The sequence below is a fragment of the Typopeltis vanoorti genome, chromosome 12, assembly GCF_054136105.1.
Source record: "Typopeltis vanoorti isolate ZY-2024b chromosome 12, IOZ_Tvanoo_1.0, whole genome shotgun sequence".
NCBI classification, from domain to species: Eukaryota; Metazoa; Arthropoda; class Arachnida; order Uropygi; family Thelyphonidae; genus Typopeltis; species Typopeltis vanoorti.
In genome coordinates this window covers 65,026,593-65,053,983 of record NC_143560.1, presented here as the reverse complement: position 1 = coordinate 65,053,983, position 27,391 = coordinate 65,026,593, and the positions used below count along the sequence as shown (strand labels likewise).

The window sequence follows — 27,391 nt, the reverse complement described above, 5'->3', positions numbered from 1 at the left end:
CCAATATCCTCATTCTTAAAATTAAAATTTTCCATTAAGATTGCTTTCCATTTACATGCCTAACCAATCTGCCTAAGCATTTCACAGTCAGTATACTCTCTACATTCCCTGGCCTATTACAACATACTATTAAATATACTATTGTATTATTATCAACCTCATACTAAACAACTCAAAAATCTTCACATGTACTATCATTTTCTACTTTCACTTATAATGAACACAGTTCCTTTGCTACATTAATAGCAATCTACCTCTTCTCTTTTCACTTTCCTATCCTTCCAGAAAATTCTATATCACCTTATTTATATTCCGAATAGTATATCATTCCCAGGTTTGCGTGTTCTGGGATGAAAAACCCGAGTTTCTGGTAGGAAAAAACCCTACCTCCACATGAGACTGGCTAACTCACCTTTAGTCAAAAGAGACCAGATAAAGGTTCCTCAAGTCATAGATAGGAAGCGAACCCAGGTCTTTCCAACTAAAGGGCTTTGCCTATACTGACTGAGCTATGGAGGCTTAATACCCGTGATATTAGTATAGGAACATAACAATTCCACCAACACTATCCCTCATTATCAACTTGCTGTAGTATACCTCTCACCACTCTGGCCACTCCTGTTTCCCTGTTTCTTATTCTGGTTTCCATCCACATCCTTTCCATCTCCACCTTTGTGCGTGCCATCATGTTATCCTCTCATAATCACTTCTTCATCCTTGTATCATCTTGTTTTAGGCCTTCCACAATCTCCTTCTCATTCTCTAATCCTCAGCCATACTAACTTCTTGATTCTGTTCACACTTGGCAAAGAAAAGTTGCTTCAAATGCCCAAGTCAAAACTCATTCAAATACAATCAACCTTCCCTTCAAATTCACTCTACAAACTGTACACCCTTTGCCTCGCACAAGCCAGCCATCTTACGATTCATTATCTTTGCTATCCTTCTCAACTCAATATTATTATTGAGTTGAGAAGGATAGCAGAGATAATACTATCTCTGCTATCCTATCTTATCATATCTGGGAAATGGGAAATTATCATATCTGGTAAAGAATAATTATTATCACTATTATTCTTTACCTCACACAACTTTCTCAAATTCCATATTCCTTTTTTTCACCATCCAAGTCCTTTGTGTATATAATTACCAATAATTCTGATGTTCATTCAATTATTTTGTGAAAAGCATTATTATTTTTTAATGTGTCTATGTCCCACATGGAAAACATTTTTATGTGCTCTGTTATTCACTGCACCTCTAATAATGGAATTTCAATATAACACCCCACCAGTGGTGCACTCAGGATTTAATCTTGGGGAGAGCTGAGTTCAGTAGACGATTTGAGAATACACACTACGCATCGCATACGACCTATGACTGAGCATCTGCAGTGATCATCAATACATGATACTCATGATCTCCTCTGGCCTGACTCGGGTAAACGAAGTAGTGCTCAGTACGCCCGAGCACTACTTTGTTTGCCTTGCGTTCATAGCAGCCATGATTCCCGAGAGCTATAGGGTATTTTCTCACTTCATGTGAGCACTAATTCATAAGTAGTATAGAAATAGAAGACACAACACAACATAAAAAAAAATGAATTTTAATTAGGAAAAGATTTTTGGAAAATTTTGTTGGGGGGGGGGGGGTAGAGCTTTTCCACTCCATTTCCAGAACTACTTTTATTAGCACTTTCATCTCTTTTCTAATTACTACTGGTTGATGCTATTCTAATTTTTGGATTGCTCTACTCTGTGGTCACGTCTTGGACACTCTAATACATTTCTTTCTTTTCATTCACAATAACAGTTCATATTGTGAAACCTTTCAGTTTTCATGCATGCATATAACAATTTTCACTGTACCCAGTGAGAAAAATTAAGGGCAAAACTCGATCCTTGCGATGAAACTTCCACACCAATGAAATGTATTTTGTTTGTTTATTATTACGGGCGACTCCAGGGAGTCCTTAGACTCATCGAGGGAGGCTCCAAACATCATGTCCAACAACTATTCGACATTCTCACAGTATCTATCATACCTTGCCTTGAACTCATTCAGTGTCATAGCACCCACAACAGACTCTGGCAGCTTATTCCACTCATTTACCACTCTAAAAGTAAACACCCCAGCTCTAACACCCTTGCTAACCAGACTCTTGCCCAGCTTCCATAGATGTCCCCTAGTTCTCCCACCACCAGTCCTGATCTCAAAAATATCCTCTGAATTAATCCTATAGAAACCCTTCAGCAATTTGAATGTCTCAATCATATCTCCCCTTTTCCGCCTATCAAACAATTTCTGCAACCCACAAATCTTCAACCTGTTCTCATAAGGTTCATTCCATAGACCTGCTATCATCTTTGTCATTCACCACTGGGTTCTCTCCACCTCCTCCCCCATCAAAAAGAAACCTAGGTGAAAAAATCTGGGCACAGTTGTCGAGATGAGGTCTTATCAAGGCTCGGTACAGAGGAACAATAACTTGCTTGTCTCGTCAAAGTGTTTTTCAGCAACCAAGTGATTTGATGAGCTGATTTAGCCACTTTTGCAATGTGTCCCCTAAACTTCATCTTCCTATCCACCAACACTCCCAAATCCCTGGCCTCATCAATCTCCTGGAGTACAGTTCCACCGATGTGGTATACTGCTGCTAATCTTTTCACCCCAAAATGTATAACCTTACATTTTGTCACATTAAATTGACATCCATTCTCCTTAGCCCAGAACTCCAATCTACCCAAGTCATCCTGCAAGATTTTGACATCATCTGCATTCACTATTGCCCTACCCAACTTTGCATCATCTGCAAACAAATGAACCGTTCCTCTTAGATCCTTCCCTATATCATTAATGAACAAATTAAACAGCAGTGGTCCAAGAACAGAACCCTGAGGCACACCACTAGTCACAGGCTGTCTTTTGAATTCTACTCCTCAATAAACTACTCTCTGATATCTCTCCAACAACCACCCACCTATCCATGTTGCAGTTTATGGATTAGAATTCCATGTGGTATCCTGTTAAATGCCTTAGCCAGGTCCAGCAGTATCACTGTGAACCCATTACCCTTATCCAGTTCAGCCGTCACTGTTATAAAACTTGAGCAAGTTAATGAGGCATGATCTACCTTTCACAATGCCATGCTGTCCCCCATACAGTATCTCATTTTCATCAATCCATTCCTGTATTTTTCCCTTGACTACTTTCTTCAAGACCTTGACAACGATTCCTGATATGCTGATCAGTCAGTAATTTGCAACAGTAGTCTTGGATCCTCCTTTATGCAGTGGAACTATTTTCCCCTCTTTTCACACTTTCGGGACTAAACCAGACCCAAGACTCAGATTAAACAACATAGTCAAGGGCACTGATAATTCTTTAGCTGCTTCACGTAAGACCCATGCCGGTATACCATTCAATCCCACAGATGTATTCACATTAAGGTTCTGTAATAGACTATTCACCTCCACTTCATTCATCACAATTCCCGTATAAACTAATGTGGTTCCTTCATTCTTTCAGTGTCACCACCTGGATGATATACTCTTGCAAAGTGCTCACTCAGTAGTATAGAAATAGAAGACAAGCCACAACATAAATAAAAAATTAATTTTAATTAAGAAAAGATTTTTGGAAAATTTTCTAGTGTTTTTTTTTTCTTTTTTTTGTGGGGGTGGGCTTGCTGCCCCGTCCCAGGTGCTCATTTTGATGTCATTTTGAAATGTCAACCATCAACATGAAAACAAACACAAACCAACAAAAATTAAAAATAACAAACATCACAGAACAATGACTGTATCCAGTTTGAAAAAACGAAGCAGTTATTAAAAAACTATACAGTATAAAACAACTGTTTTCTCAATGCATTTTAAAAAAATATTACATTTCCTTGCAACATTTAATATATTCACTTTATTCTTTCTTATTCTTTTATACATTCATTTATTTTTCTCACTCTTTGATTTTTTTATATTCTTTTTTGTTCCTAAATTTTCTTATTTTTGACGGACATGATGTCCATCCAAATTTCAAACTCTCATACTGGTAGGTGAAGTGAAGGGCTAGCATCTGGAAGCAATAAAAACAAATTTGTTGTGTTTCTAAAAGACTTTATGTCTTCAGAAACCAATTACTAAGTCTCTGAAGGAATCAATTACTGAAATTCAATATCTAGCTTCAGCATATAACAAAGGGAAACAATGAATTGAAATTCTTGGATTTGATTATGGCATCAGATAGTGATACAGTGAATGAACAAATTAAAATCCATTTCCATTTTGGGGAAGGGGAAACAAAGTAATATGAGGACTTCTGTGAAGAAAAGGTAAACATCTATGGAACAGATGATTATGGAAAGCATGGGTGATAGCAAGAAGTAATATCAAAGAAAATGTGGAACTGGGTACAAAGGAGATCAATGCTACTTGCCTGGAGGCCAGTCAAGGAACACAAGATACAAGATACAAGTCAAGGTACACAAGGATAAAAAGAACTGCCAGAGGTGTAAAATATAAATGGTGAAATGAAGCAAGGAAACTGGAAGAAGAAGATTTGGCCTTCTCTTCTAGACTGCCTGCAAATGGAGAAAAATTAATTTATTATGAGGGGTGTTTGAAAAGTATGGTAAAAAACATAAGTTAAACACTTTGTTTTGGAAAAAAATCACCTTTATTTCTCAACATAGTCTCTATCGAGGTCTACACATTTGGTTCAGTGAGTTTTAAATTTTTTCATCCCATCTAAAAAGTAGGATTTGTGAAATTGTGCAAAATAGTCATTGACAGCCTTGATGACATCCTCGTTCAAAAAAATTTTTTCCCACCAAGTCAAATTTTTAAGTTTGGGAACAAGAAGTTATAAGGAGCCAAGTCCAGAGAACATGGTGGATGTGGAACCAATTTAAATCTCAATTCATGCAATTTTGCCATTGCGATGGCCAATGTGTGAGATGGTGCATTGTCTTGATGAAAGAGCACTTTTTTGTGTGCAAATCTTGGCCGTATTTTCTTCAGTTCTTTCAAACGGTCCCACAATGATGCATAATAGACTCCTGTTATTGTCTTAACCTTTTCCAAATAGTCTATCGTGATAATTCCTTTGGAATTCCAAAAAACAGTGGTCATCACCTTCCCAGCTCACAAAATGGTCTTCGCTTTTTTTGGTGCTCTTTCACTGGGCATTGTTTTGAATGCTGCTTGGACTCAGGTGTGTAGTGGTGAATCCAAGTTTAGTTTCATCTACAGTCACGAATCGACGCAAAAAATGCTAGATTAAACATCGCCAAACACTGCGCTGAAATAATCTTTTCACATTCGTTTTTGATCGATAGTCAACAATCATGGCACCCATCGTGCATACAGCTTTTTCATGTGCAATTTTTCATGCAGGATATTATACACCCATTCAGTTGAGATGCTTACAATCTCAGCAATCTCACGCACTTTCACTCAGTGGTCTTCCATAATGATACCATAGATTATGTCAATCATTTCCTTCATAGTGACCTCAATCGGGCGTCTGGAGTGCGCTTCATCTTTGATGGACTTACAACCATGTTTAAACTCATTTATCCAAAAATAAATAGTCTTTAATGCTGGTGCAGAGTCCCTGTGAACTGCATCTAACTAGGCTTTGATCTGCATGCCTTCCACTTCTTCAAATAAAAATGTTTTATCACTGCATGAAACTTGTTTTTCTCCATTTTTTATGAAAAATGCAAACACAGTCATTTTAAATTTTTGCCAAATGAGAACTACGTGTTGCACATGGCTAAAATTTTGCCTTTCATGAAAAAGATTATATGTGCCAACACTGGTATGAAAGAACAAATTGTGTCGCTGTCTATTGGAAATTTACCAAACTTTTCAAACAACCCTCATATGTTGCTAGTTAGGGGAAAAAAATTATTACCAGAGAAAGATATTTGTCAGTGGAAATGCAGATTGATAACTCCACATAGGATATAGTTAATATAGTTCATAAGCATTTAATTAAGTTCATTTCATGATACTTTTGAGTATGATTTTATAAAAAGCAAAGCATGGAATAGTGGATGATAGGCTAGAAGTGAGTGAGCAGTGGTTTTAAACAACCTCATGGAGAAGTAACTTGATAACATGTTACTGCTTGTTCCAGGAAATTAACGGTTCTCTTGATGAGCTTATTTAATGAATAAGTCAAAAAGAGTGGAAGGAGAGTTAACTGTCCAATTGCACAAAGGGATGCAAAACTGAGGCTTCAATTTATACTGTTGGAGTAGTTGTTGATAGTCCAGGATTTGTTTCTTAATCACAGGACTCTTTATGGGATTCAGCATGTCTTTGTTAGGAAGGGAAATCACATAAGTGAATTGGTAAATTCACTTATGTGAATAGGTTTGACAGATTGCTTCATGTCAAATTTTTGTATTTAAAATAAACTTAACATATTTATTTTATTTTATTTCTCAAATGTAGAGTGTCACATTTTGATTACTTTGCACAGATTTGGTCACCTGATTTTTTAGTTAGTAACAATATTTAAGAAAGGAAAGTGTGATAAGTAGAATCAGCTTTGAGGAATGTTGGATATGCAGAAGACTGAGGGAATGCCATGTGCAGTTTAATGTAGTGTGATAAGACAGTGATAATCTTCCAAATTAAGCCTTTAGAATTCATGTATATCTGATAAGTAGTAGGACATTCCTTGTTTCAGAATGACTTATTCATATTCATATGTATATTCCTGTTATTACACATAGCCTATATTGCTATTGCTATATTACTAACAGAGATATATCCCTAGAACTGACTATACATCTTTATGCTGTGAATGGTATATGGAAAAGAGTGTACAGATTACAAAAGATGTGATTATAGGAGTTACATCTGTGACCTATTTGTAACATTAACTGCATCACACAAAATCATCTGTAAGGCACATTATTGGCCAATGGAAATCTTCAGCCAACATAACATACAGAAGAAGATCTTAAAGCTAAAACCAATGCTAGCTGTTGCTTTATGTCACAGAACATGACAGTAACAACTAGTATTATTCAAAAACTTCCACTTTATTTAATATAATTCTTTCTTTTTTCGTTTTGTTTATATGTACTAGTTTGTTAAAGTTCTTATAACATCTGTTATGTATAATTAATTTTTTTCTAGTCTTTTTTATACAAGTCTTATATCTCTGATGATGTAAGCCCAATGACTTATGAAACTTGTCAGGTTATACTATTTATTTTAATTAATCTATTTATGTTTAGAAACATGTGGTTTCCATACCAGAAATTAAAAGGAAGAGCTCACATGCTATCAAACTATGTAAAATTTAGGTTTTTCTGTAATATAGCACTGTTCCAAAACTTATTTCAATATAGTGTAGTTCACACTAAGCTATCATAATGTTCATAAACATAATGAGGATATCCATGCTTTTTTATGGCCGTAGAGAGGTGCTGAAAAAGCATTTGCAAATAATGCACTCTGAGTACTTCTCTTCAACCATAAAAGCACAATATTAGCTTATCCCATTACATTGCAGAACTGCAAATGGTGCAGTTAGCCCATACATAGTAATTAATCAAGCAATAAAAATGTATGATTAATCACCATGAATACTGTGTATATTCTCACACGTGCAGTGGAGTGTATCATTTATCTTCAGTATATAATACCCTCCACTTATGGCTAACTGGAGTTAGCTATAAATTAGCCATAAATTATTAAATAGCTCATTCTCTAGTTCAGGACATGGATTAGTTATTATTAACATCACGTCCCAACATAAAAGAGCCTCTGTAGCTCAGTTAGTATAGACGAAGCCTTTTGGTCGGAAAGACCTGGGTTTGATTCCCGGTAGCATATAGCTTACTCCACCAGCCATATGGCTGAGGGAATAGGATAGGATACAAGATGCAGATTAGTCAGTTCAGCAATCTGTGCATTTGGATATCAACATATACTGCCACATTCCATTTTTCAGGGTGGGGTGTAGCAAGATTTAATTTGGACCCCTTTCAAAAGCATCGAGTAAGTAGATATCCAACTTAATCTGCAATTCCAAAATAACATATATAAGTAATACTTAGTATTCTCTCTCTCAACACACACACACACACACACACACACACACACACACACACACACACACACACACACACACACACACACACACACACACACACACACACACACACACACACACACACACACATCATGCAGTAATTATTTATTCATGCATAAAATATAAGATAACCTGAACATGATATAAAAGTAAAAAAAAAATTCAATAGAAGGTGCTTACCTTCATCATCAGAAGTAAGGTGTTGAGCACAATTAGCACCATAATCAAATACTCAAATGCAGTAGATACAACAATTCTCCAAATTTTATACTGAGGACTATTTTTATTTTTTGGCATATACCTTTGCAAAGGTTTGGCTTGAATGGCAAAATCTATGCATGATTTCTGTTAGTAAAAAGAGACAATTATTACAAGTCAAATTTCAAATATCCTAAATTAGGTGTGACTTTGCCAGCATGTAGATTGAACAGTAAAAGTAAAATTTTACACTGTTGGACTGGACTTGATTTTAGTTAAATGGTCTATTTATTTTTTATAACAAGAGCATTACTAGAGTATTTAGTAGAAAATAGAGAGCTTTTGTGAATATATTATAGTCACCTGTGTTTCAGAGCGAACTTTTTTTTTTCTTTTTACACTAATTCCACCACAAAAAAAGTTGTAAATCTACAGTACATTCACGTTAATATACTATGGGTTTATTATACTGTTCATATGGGTTTAATATACCATAGCTGAATTATTCTATGAGTTAGATAATTCAGAATGAAAAGCTTGCAAGGAATAAAAAGTTTGCAAGCCATTTCAGGTTTTCATTAATCACAGTGATGAGGGTTTCAAGGGGCAGATAAACTTAATGTAGTTCCTATAACATCTAAAGATAATAAATATCTGCCTCTCCCACCATCAAGATGCAGGTTCAAATCTCACCATTGGCATGTATATTTTTGAATATCTTTAGGTGATCAATGAATTTCATTTACTACTGTCAAATAAATGCTAATGACATATCCAATCAGGCCAACAGAAACATGAGAATAATAAATTTAGTTTAATAAACTTTCAAGAAACATGAGAAGTGTAGCCTGTTTGTGAACCAGGGGCCTCTCAAACCACAAAACCACCTTCACCCTACATTAAAAGTATAAAAACTATTAACAGGTGCAAGTGCTCCTAAATAAGACTATTCTTTTTTTGGAGAAAGCAGTATATGTAAATGTGTGTGTATTTTACAAAAAAAAAATTTCTTTTAAAAGTTAGCTGATGAAACACATCGTAGAGTTCAGTTTTTTTAAGTCCTCCTGCTGTTCAGTAAGTTCCATCTGTAAATACTGATGCTGAATTGAAACATGGAGAAGAATATTTGTGATAGATTTTAATTAATTTAAATTAATAAAAATTCAGTTTCAGAATAATTTGGAATTTGCTGTTAGAGGGTGAACAGTTCAGCCTCCTAAGAAGTACGGTATGCAAAAAGAAAGATAAGTTTCGATGTTATTGGTAATGATATTATTATTATTATTATTATTACAAAAACCTCCATGGAGTCAAAGACTCATCGTGGGAGGTCCACTGTTATACACACAGTTTATCATACTGTGCCTTAAATATATTCACTGTCTCTGCACACACCACACTCTCGGGCAAAGCATTCCAATCACTCACCACTCTCCATGCAAAAAACCTGCTCCTCACCCCCTTGCTCACACCCTCCTTATACAGCTTCCAGGAATGACCTCTTGTTCTCCTGCTATCCTCACCCATTCTGTGCAAAACCTCCCCGATGTTAATCTGGTAATAACCACTCAACAGCTTATATGTCTCAATCATATCCCCCCTCCTCCTTCTATCCACCAATTTCTGCAAATTGCATTTTGTCAATCTGTCTTCATACTCTACATTCCAGAGACCAGAAACCACCTTAGTCAATCGCCTCTGAGCTTTTTCCAACACAATTTCATCTTTTTGAAAACCAGGTGACCAGATCTGTGCACAGTAATCCATATGTGGCCTGATCAAAGCCTTATACAAAGGAACCATAACATCCTTGTAGAAGTAAGGATGTTATGGTTCCTTATACAAAGGAACCATAACATCCTTACTTCTACAAGTCAATGTCCTCCGCATCATTCCCATTATCCGCTGTGTTGTCTTCACTATTTTAGCAACATGTCCCCGAAATTTTAGGTCCTTGTCTACAATCACTCCCAGATCTCTCATTTCCTCTACCTCTTCCAAGATATTCGCACCGATTGTGTACTTTACATCCCATCTCTGCTTCCCAAATTTCAAAACCTTACACTTTGAGACATTGAATTGACATCCCCACTTATTTACCCATTCAGACAGTGTATTCAAGTCCTCTTGCAAAGCTACAACTATATCCTCCGCAGCGGTTATCATTCCTCCGTTTTCACCAATCAATCCCATTCTACCATAATCATTCTTTCTTCTGCTGGCGACATTTCGAAAAAACTCCTTAGGATTTTTTTTGGCCACTTTAGCTAACTGCTGCTCGTACTGCATTTTTGCTACCCTTATCAAGCTAGTCATCTTCCTCGCCTGCTCTTTGTACTTCTCATGCAACTGGTTGTTATATATACTCATTTTGTGTTTCTTCCATAATACCTTCTTCTTCCATATTGCATACCTTATCTCTTGATTCATCCATTTTACACCCACTCTGTTTACCCTCTTGACCCTCGGAATACACTCTGATATTGCCTCCACCAAATAGTTCTTGAGTATGGCCCAAGCAGCATTGATATCCTTTCCATCCAGTTCTTCTTTCCAATTTATTATCGCAAGCTGTTTCCTGAGCTTTTCGTAATTACCAGTCTTATAATTCCACATATATCCCTTTCTAACAGACGTCCTCGAATGACTGGTCACCCTGCACGTGATCACCTCGTGGTCACTCTCACCAACTGGTGGAAGATTTGACACCTCATTTATAATAACATCATCTGATGAGATGATCAAATCCAATACTCTTGATCCTCGTGTACCCTCCGTTATGTACTGCCTAAGGTAATTATCTTTCAAAAATTCCAAAAATTCATTTTCTTTACTCCCAGATGCAGTCTCTTGCTTCCAATCTATATCACCATAATTAAAGTCGCCCATAATGATAACTCGTTTCTTGCTAGCTAGGCCAATTTGCTATACATTTCCTTCTCATTACCTTCCATATTACCAGGTCTATAGCAACACCCAACTAAATATTTCCTCCTGTTAACTTCTACCTCACACCATACGGCCTCAAAACCGTGACCACAATTTGCACCTTGCAATTCCACCTTAGATGGGCACAACTCATCTGCTACCATTAACAGTACTCCTCCCTTTCTTCCCTGTCTATCTTCACGAAAAATATCATATCCGTTCATCACTATTCCTGTCAGGATGTCATCGTCATCTAACCATGTCTCACTTATACCAACAATTTTGGGGCGAACAGACTCGAGCAAAGCAACAATTTCGTTCCCCTTATTTCGAATACTTCTAGCATTAGTGAATAAACATAATAAATCATTACTGCTTCTACAAGTCCTAAGAACATCACTCCTGCGATGTAACTCTTCAATACCTTCTCCTGTCACTTCCTCTATATTACCACCAATTCTACAACTTTCTTCACACCTAAACTCTTTCCACCCATCCCAGGCTATCTCAATTTGTGTTTGTCCGCTTACACATTCACTTCTAAATTCAACACCCGCATGTTTCATAAAGTTTCTCCCCGTCCACCCTGACTCCCCCTGTTTCCCTGTTCGTATTGTACCTCCACTCTCTCATTTACTTCATTCATAATACTCACTTCCCCATTTGCAACTGAACAAATACCTCTCCCTACCTTACTTTTTTGCTCTTTCATATCACTTCCCATCACCTCAGATATATTCATTACAGTCATTACTTCTCCTGCCAGTAACAATCTCTCCAGCAGACTCACACCAAAACCATTTAAATGCAGCCCATCTTCTTTATACAATTCCATCCGTCCCTCAAATTCCTCCCACACATTCACAAAATGCACTCCATTCTCCTCACATAACTGCGCTAACATATCATTCATAATCTTTGCCCGCCTCCTCAATTCATCACTATCATACCTTGGCAACACACTGACTACCTTTCCTACCACACTGTTATCTTTTACTCTCCTTAATAATCTCCTTATATCCAATCTGGCATTTTCCTTGTTCCCATCCAAATCATTTGTTCCTACTACAACCACCAACTCTTGTGCTCTCTTACTCCTCATGTCCAACGCTTCAATCACTCTCTCCATTCTACCACCAGGAAAACAAACCTTGTGCATCTTCTCATTCACCACACCTCTAATAATGGAATCTCCATAGAGAACCACTCTTGAATCATTTGATATATCTTTCGCATGCCCATCCTTCCTTCTGTTCTTATTCGTTCTTACATGTATGTCTCTAATTCTTTTCATCTCATTTCTCATGCAGTTCATATCTTGCTTCATCATCATCAACTCTGCTTTCATGTCCACATCCAATATCCTGTCTGTCACTTTCATGTAGTTTCAAATTATGTCTTTGGATATTTTTGGTCGCGCAGCATCTACAACAATCCTCACAATGATGTTCTGGCGAGGATATCCAACGATAATTAACTGACCCATTTTCCTTCTCTTGAGCAACATTCTGATCCTGTAATGGAAGCTGCTGATCATGTATTTTAGGAATGTTTGGCATAACAGCAGTAGGCCTGGATGTATCCCAAGACATCATCATCATCATGGATCTACTGTCTTGATGTGAAGAACTGGCACAAGGTGAAATTGCAGCTCCAGGTAATAAGAGCGAGACACCAGGTTCGATATCTTTTATCATACTTTGTGCAACTTGAAGAGAAGTAGATAATTGAGGTGATACAGAACAAGGAACTAATATTTGATTATCTGTACTTAGCCCTGATTCTATGTTATTTGAGTGAGTTTCAATTAACTCAACAGTATTAAGAATAGGCATCGTATTCATTACTGGGATTGACAATGAATCTTGGAGCAAACTGTCAAAAGATGCCAACGCCTGTGATTCCTCAATTTCTATTATTGTATCTTCACTTTGTTGTGATCCTTTTACCAACACTGAACTCTGGATAGATGGAAATGAGTTCTGAGTTGGACTAGGATATATATTTGAATTAGAAACAGAAATCTCATTTAATGGATAATCAGTTCCTGATAGTTCTAACCTTCCTTCACTTGTGAACGACTTTATTGACCTGTTGGTATCTTCTGGTGTGTCTAATTCATTTACTTTTGATGACACATTGGCCTTCATGCCATTACTGTTAGAACCACGAAGATATCTACTTCGAGGTCTTCCTCTTTTCTTCTTAATTACTGGTGGCAATTCTGTGCTGCGTTTTTTCTGTTGCACCTCAGCAAGTAACAAGGCCTGGTTACTTGAGTCATGTTCACTCTTCTCCTGAATATCAATAATGGAAGTATCCCTCTGTGCAACTTCTGTACAGATCTCAACATTCAAACTTTTGGCAGAACTAAGCAGCGTGGCAAGTTGGTCCTGCGAAATGATCACTTCACCCTTGTACATAAAATCTATTATCATTTTTAAATCCGTGTATTTTATATCTTTGAGAATAACAACTGGATGTTTACAAGAGTTTTCAAGAAATATGTCATGAAAGAAAGAACTGCAGGCAGACAACACTATTTTGTGTGCTTTAAGTCTCTTACCTTCACATACTAAAGTCACATCGACAAAAGTTTCAGTAAACAGTAACTCATTAAAAGTAGTTAGTACATTGACATGGTGATTATTCCTTCTTAAACATATCTGCTGAGCCTCCATCTTCATAATCTAGTAACAATTTTTTTTTCTTTTTTAAGATAACCAATAACAAGTTGTAAAAATGAAACTAGCACCTAAATTGTTATATCTTTACCAGCAATACAATGGTTCATACATGTGTAAATTAGGCCTAACTCGACGCGTACACGAAACTCCAATCAGTGAAAAATGACACTGGATTACTGACTTTACTCACCACATTAATGACCTCATTTATTCTAGGATGTGTGATTACACATATAATATCAATATAATTGAACTTCTGCACAAACTAATAATGTAAACACGAGAACTGAAAATTATCCGACATTAACTTATTTAACTAAATTATCCGACGATATATTATAACTTTAGTGTCATTTTAGTCTGGTTTGGTTGTGGTTGAGTGTGGTGTGTTTATGTTTTAAAGTTAACCAATTTGAAGCACTTTTTCAGAATAAAATTTAACGGGAAACATGGTGGTAAGAACAAGATTATCCAGACATACAGCGCTAAAGTCAAGTGCATTAAGTGGTGTGGATTTTACCAGGATGATCCATTGACAGGAATGTAATATGTATGCTTGAGCAAATGTGGAAGATGAGTTTGTTGAAAGATTAAACAAGAGAAGTGAGAGAGTGTGGGGTCTGTAGAAAGTGTGATAAGTTAATGGATTGCAGTGATTTGAATGAAATTAGAGAACTGGATGTGAATAATGCCAGATGAAATGCAAGAGGCAGTGATGGGTATAAGATTAAGAATGATAGCCAGAAGAATGAGCATGAGAATATGAGTGTGAAGAATGTGATTGTGAATACGAGAATGATTAAAAAAGGAGAATTGGGCATCATTACAGAAGCAGAAGTGTGACTGACTGACAAAGCAACATTTGGTATAACTGTAGAAATGAAAGAAGGTCTGATGGATGAAGAAAGAGTTGGTGTGACTGTAGAATTAGAAGGTCTGATTGACAAAACAATAGTGGAAGCACCTGCTGGAATGCAAAAGTTAAATAATGAAAGTATTAAGATGAGGAATGACATGAGACATGTACAGAATGAAATTAGATGTATGGTGGAAATAAATGGAAAAGCACAAAAAAATAAAAGGAAAAATAGTGGAGAGAGAAAGAAGTAGTGAATGTCTCAAGAATAGCACTATATGGAGATTCTATCATAAAAGTTGTCATGGATGAGACGGTGCACAAGGTATGTTTTCCATGAAGGAGAATGAACAGGATGATTGAGTAAGTGTGTGAGGGAGTTAGTAGTTGTGACAAATGATTTGGTTGGGCATAGGAAGAAAGTGAGACTGGATATCAGCAGATTATTGAAAAAGTAAAAGATGTAAAAGGAAAGTTAGTCTGTGTGTTGCCCAGGTATGATAATGATGAGTTGTGGAGGAGAGCACATATCTTGAATGGATTGTTAGTGGAAATGTGTGAAAAGAAAGGAGTGAAGTTCATGAATGTATAGGATGAGTTTGAGGGATGACTGCATCTGAATGGATTTGGAGAGTCATTTAGGAAGAAAGTGTAATGAGTGATGAAAACAAAGTATCAGCAGAAGTCAAAGATGATGTGAATGAACAGTGAGATTGCTGTGGTTGTGAATGGAGAAGACAATGTGAGAACAGGAAAGCAAGTTGGACAGGGAAGCAGGGTAAGCAGGGAGGTCAGAGGGACACAGTGTAAGAAGAATGAATTATGAAAGTGGTAATGAATGCATATATGTGGATGGTCAGTGAAGGAATAGAATGGCCAGGACTACATGGGGGTTGAATCTATGAGGCTATGTGGGATAGAGGATGAGCAGACTGGAGCAGGCGAGGGGAAGTAACAAGGAAATTATAAATGTGACTGCTTATAGACCAAGAAATGAATTGTATCTTTTATTTATGAATGCCAAGAGTGTCAGAACCAAGGGAGAGGAAATTGTACCCAAAAATAGTTGAAATACGGTTGGATGACAATGCATCGTGACAGGAACAGAAATTATTATTATTATTAACATTCAACCTCCATGGAGTCAGAGACTCATCGTGGAAGGTTCACACTATTGCACACAATGCTCATCCAACCATGCTTTAGACTGATTCAATGTGTATACACCCACAACACACTCAGGCAATGCATTCCACTCACCAGCCACTCTCCATGCAAACAATCTACTCCTCGCTCCTCTGTTCACACCCTCCTTATACAGTTTCCAGCAATGGCCTCTTGTTCTACTCCCCTCTCCCATTCCATGAAAAATCTCTTCCATGTCAACTGAATAACAACCCCTGAATAGCTTATATGCCTCAATCACATCCCCCCCCCTTCCTCCTATTCATAAAGCTCTGCAACTTATATTCTCTCGATCTGTTCCTTGTACTCCACATTCCAAAGACCACTGACTACCTTTGTGAATCTTCTCTGGACTCTTTCCAACATATTCACCACAAAAACCTGGAGACCAATTCTGTGCACAATAATCCATATGAGGCCTGATCAAGGCCTTATACAATGGAATCATAACTTCTCTATTTCTGAATGTCAGGGTCTTCCACATCATTTCTATTATCCGATGTGATGTCTTCACAACTTGTGCAATGTGGGCCCTGAATTTCAGGTCCTTGTCCACCATCACTCCTAGATCTCTCATCTCCTCTACTTCCATTAAAGTTTTTCCACCAAGTGTATACTTTGTGTGTGCTTAAGGGTCAAAGCTGTATAACTGAGAGGAGACCTCCACATAGCCTTTAAAGGAATGCGGAGAACCGACCATGGCTTCTGACCTAATGTCCAATCCTCACCTTCTCGTGGTGCACCCTGTTGGGTATCTACTTTGATACTGAACGAACGAGGATGGGCTGGCAATTTGGGATTTAGCCGACCAAATTGTATTCTTATTGGTTAAACCAAAATAAAAAATTATGGTACAACATGACAAAATTTCATGCCGGCTGGGGCGTCGCCCGGTTAAACAAGGCCCCCGTTGTTTTTGCCAGGGAACCAGGGCGAACAGCGAAAAGTCAGCTACTGGAACAAATCTCAACATAAACCCCAACTCAACATCACCAGAGTTAAAGATCGGTACTATCAACGTAAGAAGCCTGAATGGCAAAGAAATGGAGCTAGCTGAGGAATTAGATAAGTACCAGATCGACGTAATAGGGGTGACTGAAACAAAAAAGACCAAAACTGGTGAGATCTTTCTGAGCAATAAATACAAAATGTTATATTCAGGCAATGACAATCAAGGAAAAGAAGGAGTAGCCATAGTATTCAACACAAAATAAGAGGCTAATCTTCTTGAATGGCAGTCAGTCTCAAGTAGAGTAATGTGGGCAAATATGAGAATGGGGAACTGGACAATGAGACTTATTTGTGCCTATGGTCCCACAGAAGGTTCTACTAAGGTAGAAGTGGAGGAATTTTTTGACGCTTTAGAAAAAGCAACTGACACAATGAAAAAGGAAAAGTTGGTCCTTGTTGGGGATCTAAATAGCAGAGTTGGAAATGATTGTGAGACATACAAAAATATTTGGGAAAATTTGGTGAAAAGAGCAAAGCTAATAATAATGGCAAATATCTGTTGGATTTCTGCTCAGGACATGGACTGGTTATTACTAACACCATGTTCCAACATAAAAATGTGCACAAATTCACATGGAGAGAAGAGGCTAGGAATAAGAAAAGTCTCATTGACTATGTTATTGTTGATAGTGATGTTTTCTCCCTGGTGAAGGACACCAGAGTGTACAGAGGATTTGAAATTGGAAGTGATCACTATTTAGTCTTGAGCAGGATAAAATTGAATTTCATATCGAAAAGAATAACATGTAAGAAAGTTTTAAAGCGAATAAAAGTTGAGCAGTTCTCAGATGTGAACTGTAGACTAAAATACACAAAGATTATTGAAAAGAAAATGAAAGAGTTTGAGAACAGGAATCAAGCCTTGGAGATTCAGTGGCAAACTCTGAAGAAAACATTGATTGATTCTGCCAGAGAGGCATGTGGTGAGGTTGTGTGCAAGGATAAAAAAATCAGAACTCCCTGGTGGACACAGGAAGTTAAAGAGGCAGTGAAGGAAAAGAAGAAAGCATATCAAAAGTTCCTGGCAAATATGTCAGCTTTTACTCTTACAGAATACAGAGACAAATGTAAGAAAGCTAAACAGTGTGTAAAACTAGCTAAACAAAAGTCATAGGAGGATTTTGGCAAGAATATAGAAAATAAATATCAAGAAGGTGGCAAAATATTCTGGAGGTTGTTGAAGAAGCTTAGGAATGGGGGAAAGAGTGCTGTAAAAGGAGTTAGAGATTATAAAGGTGACATGAAAACAGGAGAAAAAGATAACCTTGAAGCATGGAGTAATTACTTTGAAAAACTGCTAAATGAAACAAGCAGTGATGACAGCACAGTGATAAAAAACACTGACCAGGCATGCAGTCAGGAATACATATCCATACTTGAAGTAGGAAAAGCCATCAACGGCTTGAAATGTGGAAAGGCAGCAGGAGTAGATGATATTCGACCAGAAATGCTGAAGTATGGTGGTATAAAAGTCTTACAGTGGCTGCACTGCATAGTTCAGAAAGCCTGGACAGAGGGACGAATTCCCGATGATTGGAGTACAGCTCTCATAGTACCCATATATAAAAAGGGAAATAAAACTGAATGTGAGAATTACAGAGGTATTTCCCTACTGAATGTTCCTGGCAAGATCTATGCAAGTATACTTGAGAAACGGTTGAGAAGAATTGTGGAAGAAAAGCTTGGTGAAAAACAAGCTGGATTCAGGCCAAATAGAGGCTGTCAGGATCAGATCTTCACTTTACGATAAATAGTCGAGAAAGCATGGGAATATAACAAAGATCTGTATTTAAGTTTTGTCGATTTGGAAAAGGCATATGACAAGGTGCCAAGAGAGAAGCTATTCAATACGCTGCAGTTATATGGTGTCAATAGGGCATTATATCAAGCAATACTTAGCCTTTATTTGAGTTGTAAGTCAGCAGTTAGAATTGAAGGAAGTACAGGAAGATGGTTTAATGTTAAATCTGGTGTGAGACAAGGATGTACATTATCCCCTCTGTTATTCATTATATATATGGATCATATTATGAAGGAAAGTGGTATTAAATCTGATATCAAAATTGGAGATGTTAATGTCAGCTCTTTGCTTTATGCGGATGATGTTATACTTCTAAATAAATCTGCTACAAGTCTGCAAGATTCTCTGACTAAACTGAATAGCTGTTGTAATAGATATGGTATGAAGGTCAGCAATAAAAAGACAAAGACAATGAAAATAGGCAGAATCATTGAAAATGTCAACTGTGTTGTCAATGGGGAACCTGTGGAACAAGTAAAACATTTCAGCTACTTAGGCACGATTTTTACTGAAGATGGTAAATTAAATATAGAAATAGACAACAGAATCAGCAAAGCTGGTATGGTGGGAAGTCAATTGAATAAATTCATATGGAGTAAGAGAGAAATTAGTCGGAACGCTGAATTAGCTATATACAAGACAGTGTTCAAACCAGTTTTAACTTATGGATCTGAGAGCTGGGTCAGAAGTAAAACACTTGACCAAAGACTAGAGACTGCAGATATGAGAGTCCTGAGAAAGATTCGAGGCGTGAACAGATGGCATCAATGGCAATATCATATTAAAAATGAGGCTATTAGGAAAGAACTTGACATTGTCAGCAACCAGGAATGCGTTAGCAGAGCTAATCTCAGGTGGTATGGTCATTTAAATAGAATGGGAGAGGAAAGATTAGCAAAACAAGTGTTCTCTGCCAGGTTGGCAGGAAAACGACCCAGAGGAAGACCAAGATATAGGTGGATTGATATGATACAAAGTGCCTTAGACGATAGAAATATAAGATCTGATAATGTTGGAGTCTTGACAAGTAACAGACTGATTTGGAGGAAAATTGTAGATAGGAAGTTAGTAATGATATAATTTTTTCATGTAGTACTGTCATATCCTGTACACCCCCTTGAGGGTACATGGCAGGAATTTGATGATGATGATGATGATGTGTATACTTTGTATGGTATGCAAAAAAAAGATAAGTTTCGATGTTATTGGTAATGATATATTATAACTTTAATGTCATTTTAGTCTGGTTTGGTTGTGGTTGAGTGTGGTGTGGTGTGTTTGTTTTCAAATTGATTAACTTTAAGTTAATCAATTTGAAGCACTTTTTCAGAATAAAATTTAATGCAGGAAACATGGTGGTATGAACAAGATGAATGCCATCTTGCATCTCCTCCCATTTCTCCACCCATCGTTGCTTACTTTGTTGGACTGTTGAATCAACAGTCCAATTACCTGCCCATTCATGCAATCTATTCAAGTCTTCTTGTAAGGCAATAACATCCACTTGACTCTGCATTGCTCTCCACAGTTTTGCATCATCTGCAAACAGCTGGATATCACTTGTTAAACCCATCCCAATCTCATTAACATACAAATTGAACAACAATGACCACAAAACTGACCTCTACGGCACACCGCTAGTGACCTTTCTCTTTCAGGATACCACACCCCCACATACAACTTTCTGATACCTTTCCGACAGCCAGTCACTGATTCAACTCAGAAGTATGTTATTCAATCCCATTTGTTTCAATTCATTTAAGAGCTCGTCGTGTGGCAGTCTATCAAAAGCCTTTGCAAAATCTAACTACACCACTGTATATGCATCTCCTCTGTCCAAGGTATTTGTCACCTTGTTATAGTACTTAAGTAATCTCCCCTTAACAAACCCATGCTGATAACCACAGAGAATACTGGTGTTATCAACTCATTTCCCCATCCGATTTCTCACCAATCTCTCCAGTATCTACCTTCACTACAACTCCAGATATATAGACTGGCCTATAATTTGAAGCTGAAGTCTTATCACCGTATTTATGCAGTGGAATAATTTTACCCCCTTTCCACTCCCTTGGAACCTGTGCTGTTTTAATTTTATTAAACAGGCATGCCCTGCCAATTTAATAAAATTCATCAAACCCTATCACTTATTGACATGAAAGTTATTTATTTTCTTAAACACCTCTTGCTCACTCACAATTAAGCCATCTCCTCCTATATCCTCTACACTTAATTTCACCCTGATCAGGATGAAACACACTTATAAATTGATCACTGAATAAATCAGCAATGTCTTCTGCAGCAGTTACCATTCTACCACTTTCATCCCTTAATTTCATTTTACCATGATCATTCTTCCTTCTACTTGCCACATATCTAAAAAGACTCTCTAGGGTTTTTCTTTGATTGATTTGCCAATTTCTGCTCATATTCTACCTTTGTTTTCCTTACTAACTGAGTCACTCTCCTGGCTTGTTTTTTATACTCTTCATGTGACTGATTATTACCATTATTCATCTTGTATTTCCTCCAAAGTACTTTTTTTTTACTGATTTCATGAAGGGATAATGGAGGAAAATGGAAGGATATGATATTTTTTGTGAAAACAGAAAAGTCAAAAATCCTAATGAATTATTTCTATATGTGGCGAGTTGATTGGAATTGGAATTCATACATCTTCTATGAGATAATTACTTGAAACAGCACATAACTAAAGGGACATGAGGTGTGAGAGTGTTGGACCTGGTCATTGGTTCAGAGGATATATGCATAAGTAAGGTGTTCTCGTTACCTCCAATTGATGAGAGCGATCATGTGCTATTGACATGGGAGGTTGCAAAATTTGTGGATTTCTCTCTCTCTCTTTAGAAGGGGTATATATGGAACTACAGGTTAGGTAATTATAACAAGCTTCGGAGTGAGTTTACAGCTGTCCCATGCAGAATATATTGCAGGGGAAAGATGTTAGCAGTGAATGGGATAAAATCAGCAGGTATCTGAGGAAGGCAATATCAGAATGTATCCCTATGGTCAGGAAGACAAACAAGGTAGGTGTTAGATGGATGAGTAGTAGTATCAAGCTTTATCTGCAAAAAAAGAAAATGTTATGGAGAATTTACAAGGAGAAAGGCAATCAGTATGCCCATGAGCAGTACAAGGCTCAAGCTAGGAAGGTTATCAGCATAGTAAGAAAAGCTAAATGATTATGAGAAGACTTTAGCCAAGGAGATCAAGAGTAATCCCAAAGAGTTCTTCCGTTATGTGGCAAGTAAAAGGAAGAATGACTTCAGAAGGATAACTTTTGTGGGTGCTGATGGTATTGAGGTGACAAATTCAGATGTAATAGTAGAGTAGTTACTGAGTGATCACTTTTCAAAAGTCTATCACCCAAGTGAGGATATCATTGTACCTGTAGCAATAGTCAATGTGAGTATTGAAGATAATAAATCAGAGGCACTTAGTATATTGCAAAATTTAAATGCAAGCACTGCTGTAGGTTTAGATGGAATATCAGCTTGGTGTTGCGTGAATGTGCAAAGGAATTGTCAACCCCTCTTACTTGGTTATTTAACTTAAGTTTGAACTCTGGTATGGTCCCTAGGGAGTGGAAGGAAGGCAAAGTAGTTCCTTTGCATAAAGGTGGCTCTAAAACTGTGATAGTTAATTACAGGCCAATCACCATCTCGGGAGTGGTGCTAAAAGTATTGGAAAAGTTGGTTAAAGACAAAATTCAAGAATGGGCGGATAAGGATATTATACTCTATAGGGGTCAACATGGTTTTGTTAAAGGGTGATCTACCTTAGAAAATTTGTTAACTTTTTATAATAGAATGACATCTGAGTTGGACAAAGGAAATGGCTACACAGTGGTACTTCTGGATTTTGCTAAGGCTTTTGACAGGATACCCCATGGAATACTGTTGTGCAAATTAGAGCATATGGGGATGGATACTAAACTGGTGATATGGATAAGAGAATCCTCATGGAGAGATACCAGAAAGTGGTGTACGGAGGAGCAGAGTCCAGGATGAGGCAGTGACCAGTGGTTTGCTTAAGGAATCTGTGCTTGGACCGTTATTGTTTAGTTTGTAGATAAATGATGTAGGAAATGGCTTAAAAGGAGATATTCAGTTGTTTGCTGATGATGCAAAGTTGGGTAGTGCAATAAAAAATCAAGCTGATGTTGAGAGTTTGCAGGATGATTTAAATAAGCTGTCAAAATGGGCAAAAGGTAATGGATGTCAGTTCAATGTGGAAAAATGTAAAGTTATGCATTTTGGGATTAAAAGATTACCTGTACTACATTGATGGAATGGTACTCCAAGAGATTGATGAGGCTAGGGACTTGGGGAAGTTGGTGGATAGGAAGATGAAGTTCAGGGGACACATTGCTAAGGTATCCAAGATTGCACATAGGATTATTTGGTTATTGAGGAACACACTAACATCCAGAGATAAAGAGGTTATTATTCCCCTTTATAAGGCATTGATACTTCCACATTTGGATTACTGTGCTCAGGTCTGGTCACCTGGATTCCTTGGAGATGAGGAAGTTGTGGAGAGGGTTCAGAGAAGAGTGACTAAGTTGGTGAGTGATGTAAAAAATGCTCCCTACATTGGTAGATTGCGAGCTTGTGGATTGCAGAGGTTGGTTGATAGGTATAGAAGACAGGATATGATAGAAACATTTAAATTATGAAAAGATTTTTATAAGATTGATGCAGGGGAAATGTTTCAGCTGTGTGATAGTGATGGAAGAACAAGAGATCATCCCTGGAAATTAAAGAAAACTGTGGTTAACAAGGGTGTGAGAATGAGGTTTTTCACATGGAGGGTGGTGAATGAGTGGAATGCATTGCCTGTCTCACTTGTGAGTTCTACGTCTGTAAATGAATTCAAGAAGAGATATGATAGATATTGTTTGGATAGTTTGGGTCTCCTGCGATGAGTCTACTGACTCCATGGAGATACCTGTAATAATGATAATAATAACATGTTGCTGTAAAACAGACTAGCGGTATGGGGAAAGGTAAATACTTGCCTGTTTAATGTGGCCAAGCGTAAGGTGATGCACTTTGGGAAAAGATCAGATACTGTGTACTATATTGATGGAACTGATCCGCAGGAAACTGATGAGGCCAGGGATTTGGTGATGATGATGGAAAAGTCGAAAGGCAATTGACTACAGTGATTTCTGGTCTCTGTAATGTTGAGTATGAAGAAAGAGTTCTCACCTCATTTGTCACAGAATAGTGACAAATGAGGTGAGAACAAACAGTCCCCTGAAAGCTGTATCAGGATGTACAAGGATGAAAAAAATCATCATCATCATCATCAAATTCCTGACATGTATCCTCAAGGGGTGTACAGGATATGATAGTACTACATGAAAAATTTACATCATTACTAACTTCCTATCTACAATTTTCCTCAAATCAGTTTGTTACTTATCAAGGCTTCAACATTATCAGATCTTATATTTCTATCGTCTAAGGCACTTTGTACCGCATCAATCCACCTATATCTTGGTCTTCCTCTGGGTTGTTTTCCTGATAATCTGGCAGAGAACACTTGTTTTAATATTTCCTTGCTTCTGTTTCAGTGACCATACCACCTGAAGTTAGCTCTGCTAACGCATTCCTGGATGCTGACAATGTCAAGTTCTTTCCTAATATCCTCGTTTTTAATATGATATTGCCATTGATGCCATCTGTTCACGCCTATAATCTTTCTCAGGACTCTCATATCTGTGGTCTCTAGTCTTTGGTCAAGTGTTTTACTTCTGACCCAGCTCTCAGATCCATAAGTTAAAACTGGTTGGAACACTGTCTTGTATACAGCTAATTTAGTGTTCTGACTAATTTCTCTCTTATTCCATATGAATTTATTCAATTGACTTCCCACTATACCAGCTTTGCTGATTCTGTTGTCTATTTCTATATTTAATTTACCATCTTCAGTAAAAATCGTGCCTAAATAGCTGAAATGTTTTACTTGTTTCACAGGTTCTCCATTCACAACACAGTTGGCATTTTCAACAATTCTATCTATTTTCATTGTCTTTGTCTTTTTAATGCTGACCGTCATACCATATCTATTACAACAGTTATTCAATTTAGTCAGGGAATCTTGCAAACATGTAGCGAATTTATTTAGAAGTATAACATCGTCCACATAAAGCAAAGAGCTGACATTAACATCTCCAATTCTGATATCATGTTTAATACCACTTTCCTTCATAATGTGATCCATATAGATAATGAATAACAGAGGGGATAATGTACATCCTTGTCTCACACCAGATTTAACATTAAACCATCTTCCTGTACTTCCTTCAATTCTAACTGCTGACTTACAACTCAAATAAAGACTAAGTATTGCTTGATATAATGTCCCACTGACACCATATAACTGTAACATATTGAAGAGCTTCTCTCTTGGCACCTTGTCATATGCCTTTTCCAGATCGACAAAACTTAAATACAGATCTTTGTTATATTCCCATGCTTTCTCAACTGTTTGTCATAAAATGAAGATCTGATCCTGACAACCTCTATTTGGCCTGAATCCAGCTTGTTCTTCACCAAGCTTTTCTTCCACAATTCTTCTCAACCGTTTCTCAAGTATACTGCATAGATCTTGCCATGAATACTCATTAGGGAAATACCTCTGTAATTCTCACATTCAGTTTTATTTCCCTTTATATATATGGGTACTATGAGAGCTCTACTCCAATCATCGGAAATTCGTTTCTCTGTCCAGGCTTTCTGAACCATGCAGTGCAGCCACTAAGAGTTTTATACCACCATACTTTAGCATTTCTGGTTAAATATCATCTACACCTGCTGCCTTTCCACATTTCAAGCCTTTGATGGCTTTTTCTTCTTCAAGTATGGATATGTATTCCTGACTGTATGCCTGTTGAGTGTTTTTTTAACACTGTGCTCTGTCACTGCTTGTTTCATTTAGCAATTTTTCAAAGTAATTACTCCATACTTCAAGGATATCTTTTTCTCCTGTTTTCATGTCACCTTCATCATCTCTAACTCCTTTTACAGCAATTTTTCATCCATTTCTAAGCTTCTTCAACAACCTCCAGAATATCTTACCACCTTCTTGATATTTATCCAGAAGGTGGTAAGATATTCCATATTCTTGCCAAAGTCCTCTCATGGCTTTTGTTTAGCTAGTTTTACACAGTATAATAAAATTAGTTTAATCCTTTATCCAAGTGTGAGCAAACAAAGTTTGCACCTGAAAGTATCTTCCTGACTGGGGCAAGGTGGTATAACACCAGGGCAATTCATTGCAAAGGTAGAGCAAGCTACCAACACTCCTATCTCAGTATTTCCTATAATGCAAAACACATCTCCTTGCGGATATGTCTAATGTTATGCATTAAGTGAAGGGCCACTACTTGGGCCTGGCTCCCACTGAAGAGACCTCAATAAAGGTCGAAACTAGTCTGGGTAGTGGCCCTTCCCTTAATGCATAACATTAGACATATCCGCAAGGAGATGTGTTTTGCATTATAGGAAATACTGAGATAGGACTGTTGGTAGCTTGCTCCACCTTTGCAATGAGTTGCCCTGGTGTTGTACCATCTTGCCCCAGTCATGAAGATACTTTCAGGTGCAAACTTTGTTTGCTCACACTTGGATAAAGGATTAAACTAATTTTATTATACTCTAACCAAGTGAAAAATAAACTTTCAACCTAGTTTTACAGTGTTTCGCTTTCTTACATTTGACTTTGTATTCTCTAAGAGCAAAAGCTGACTTATTCGCCAGGAACTTTTGATATGCTTTCTTCTTTTCCTTCACTGCCTCTTTAACTTCCTGTGTCCACCATGGAGTTCTGATTTTTCTATCCTTGAAGACAACCTCACCACATGAAAAAAAATATATGCGGGAAATGGATTTCATTGCCCAGTGTGAACACAATCATCCTACTTACTGGAAGCTTGAAGTAGCTTGTAAAAAGTTTTATGTTTGGTATCTAGAGCAGAGTTTCAACACTGGGTAAGAAATAAGTTTAAAAAATACAAAAAATATATAAAAATAGAATAGAAAAAAAAATCTTAATCCACCCAGAGTGTAAATATACTATAAGCTTACAAAAAAACCTTTCATGGATATGAGCGACAATGAAAAAAAAAAAGTGAAATTTGCAGAGTCTAGAGAATAGGAGGAGGAGGAGGGTGAATATGATAGAAATATATAAGTTGGTAAGCGGTTTTTATCAGATTAACATTGAAGAGATTTTTCACAGAATAGTGACAAATGAGATGAGAACAAAAAGTCTCCTGAAAGCTGTATAAGGATGTATAAGCTAGCCCACCAAAAACCAACATATCCAATAAGGAATATAAATCGCTGCAGGAATTAAAGAAAAACAAAGAAATAATAATCACCAAATAAAGGTAACGCCACAGTAGTACTTAACCAAACCGACTACACAGGTAAGCTTAAAGCTCTATTATTAGATCGGACTACTTACCTTCCTATTGAGTACAATCCCACCAAGTCACTAACAAATTAAAACCGTTTAACTCCATACCCCCCCCCCCCCCGTATATATGGACTCCCAAAAATACATAAAGAAAATGTG

The 27,391-nt window shown here is 37.2% G+C and overlaps 1 protein-coding gene across 1 annotated transcript in view; it reads right to left on the bottom strand.

Moving 5' to 3' along the window:
* Positions 1-27,391, bottom strand: part of LOC150100847 (voltage-dependent calcium channel type A subunit alpha-1-like) — a 1,659,894-nt gene that overhangs the window by 862,674 nt on the left and 769,829 nt on the right. The window contains exon 30 of the mRNA XM_090401918.1: positions 8,296-8,460. Coding sequence (XP_090258044.1) covers positions 8,296-8,460 — 165 coding nt within the window. The remainder of the gene's footprint in view (positions 1-8,295; positions 8,461-27,391) is intronic.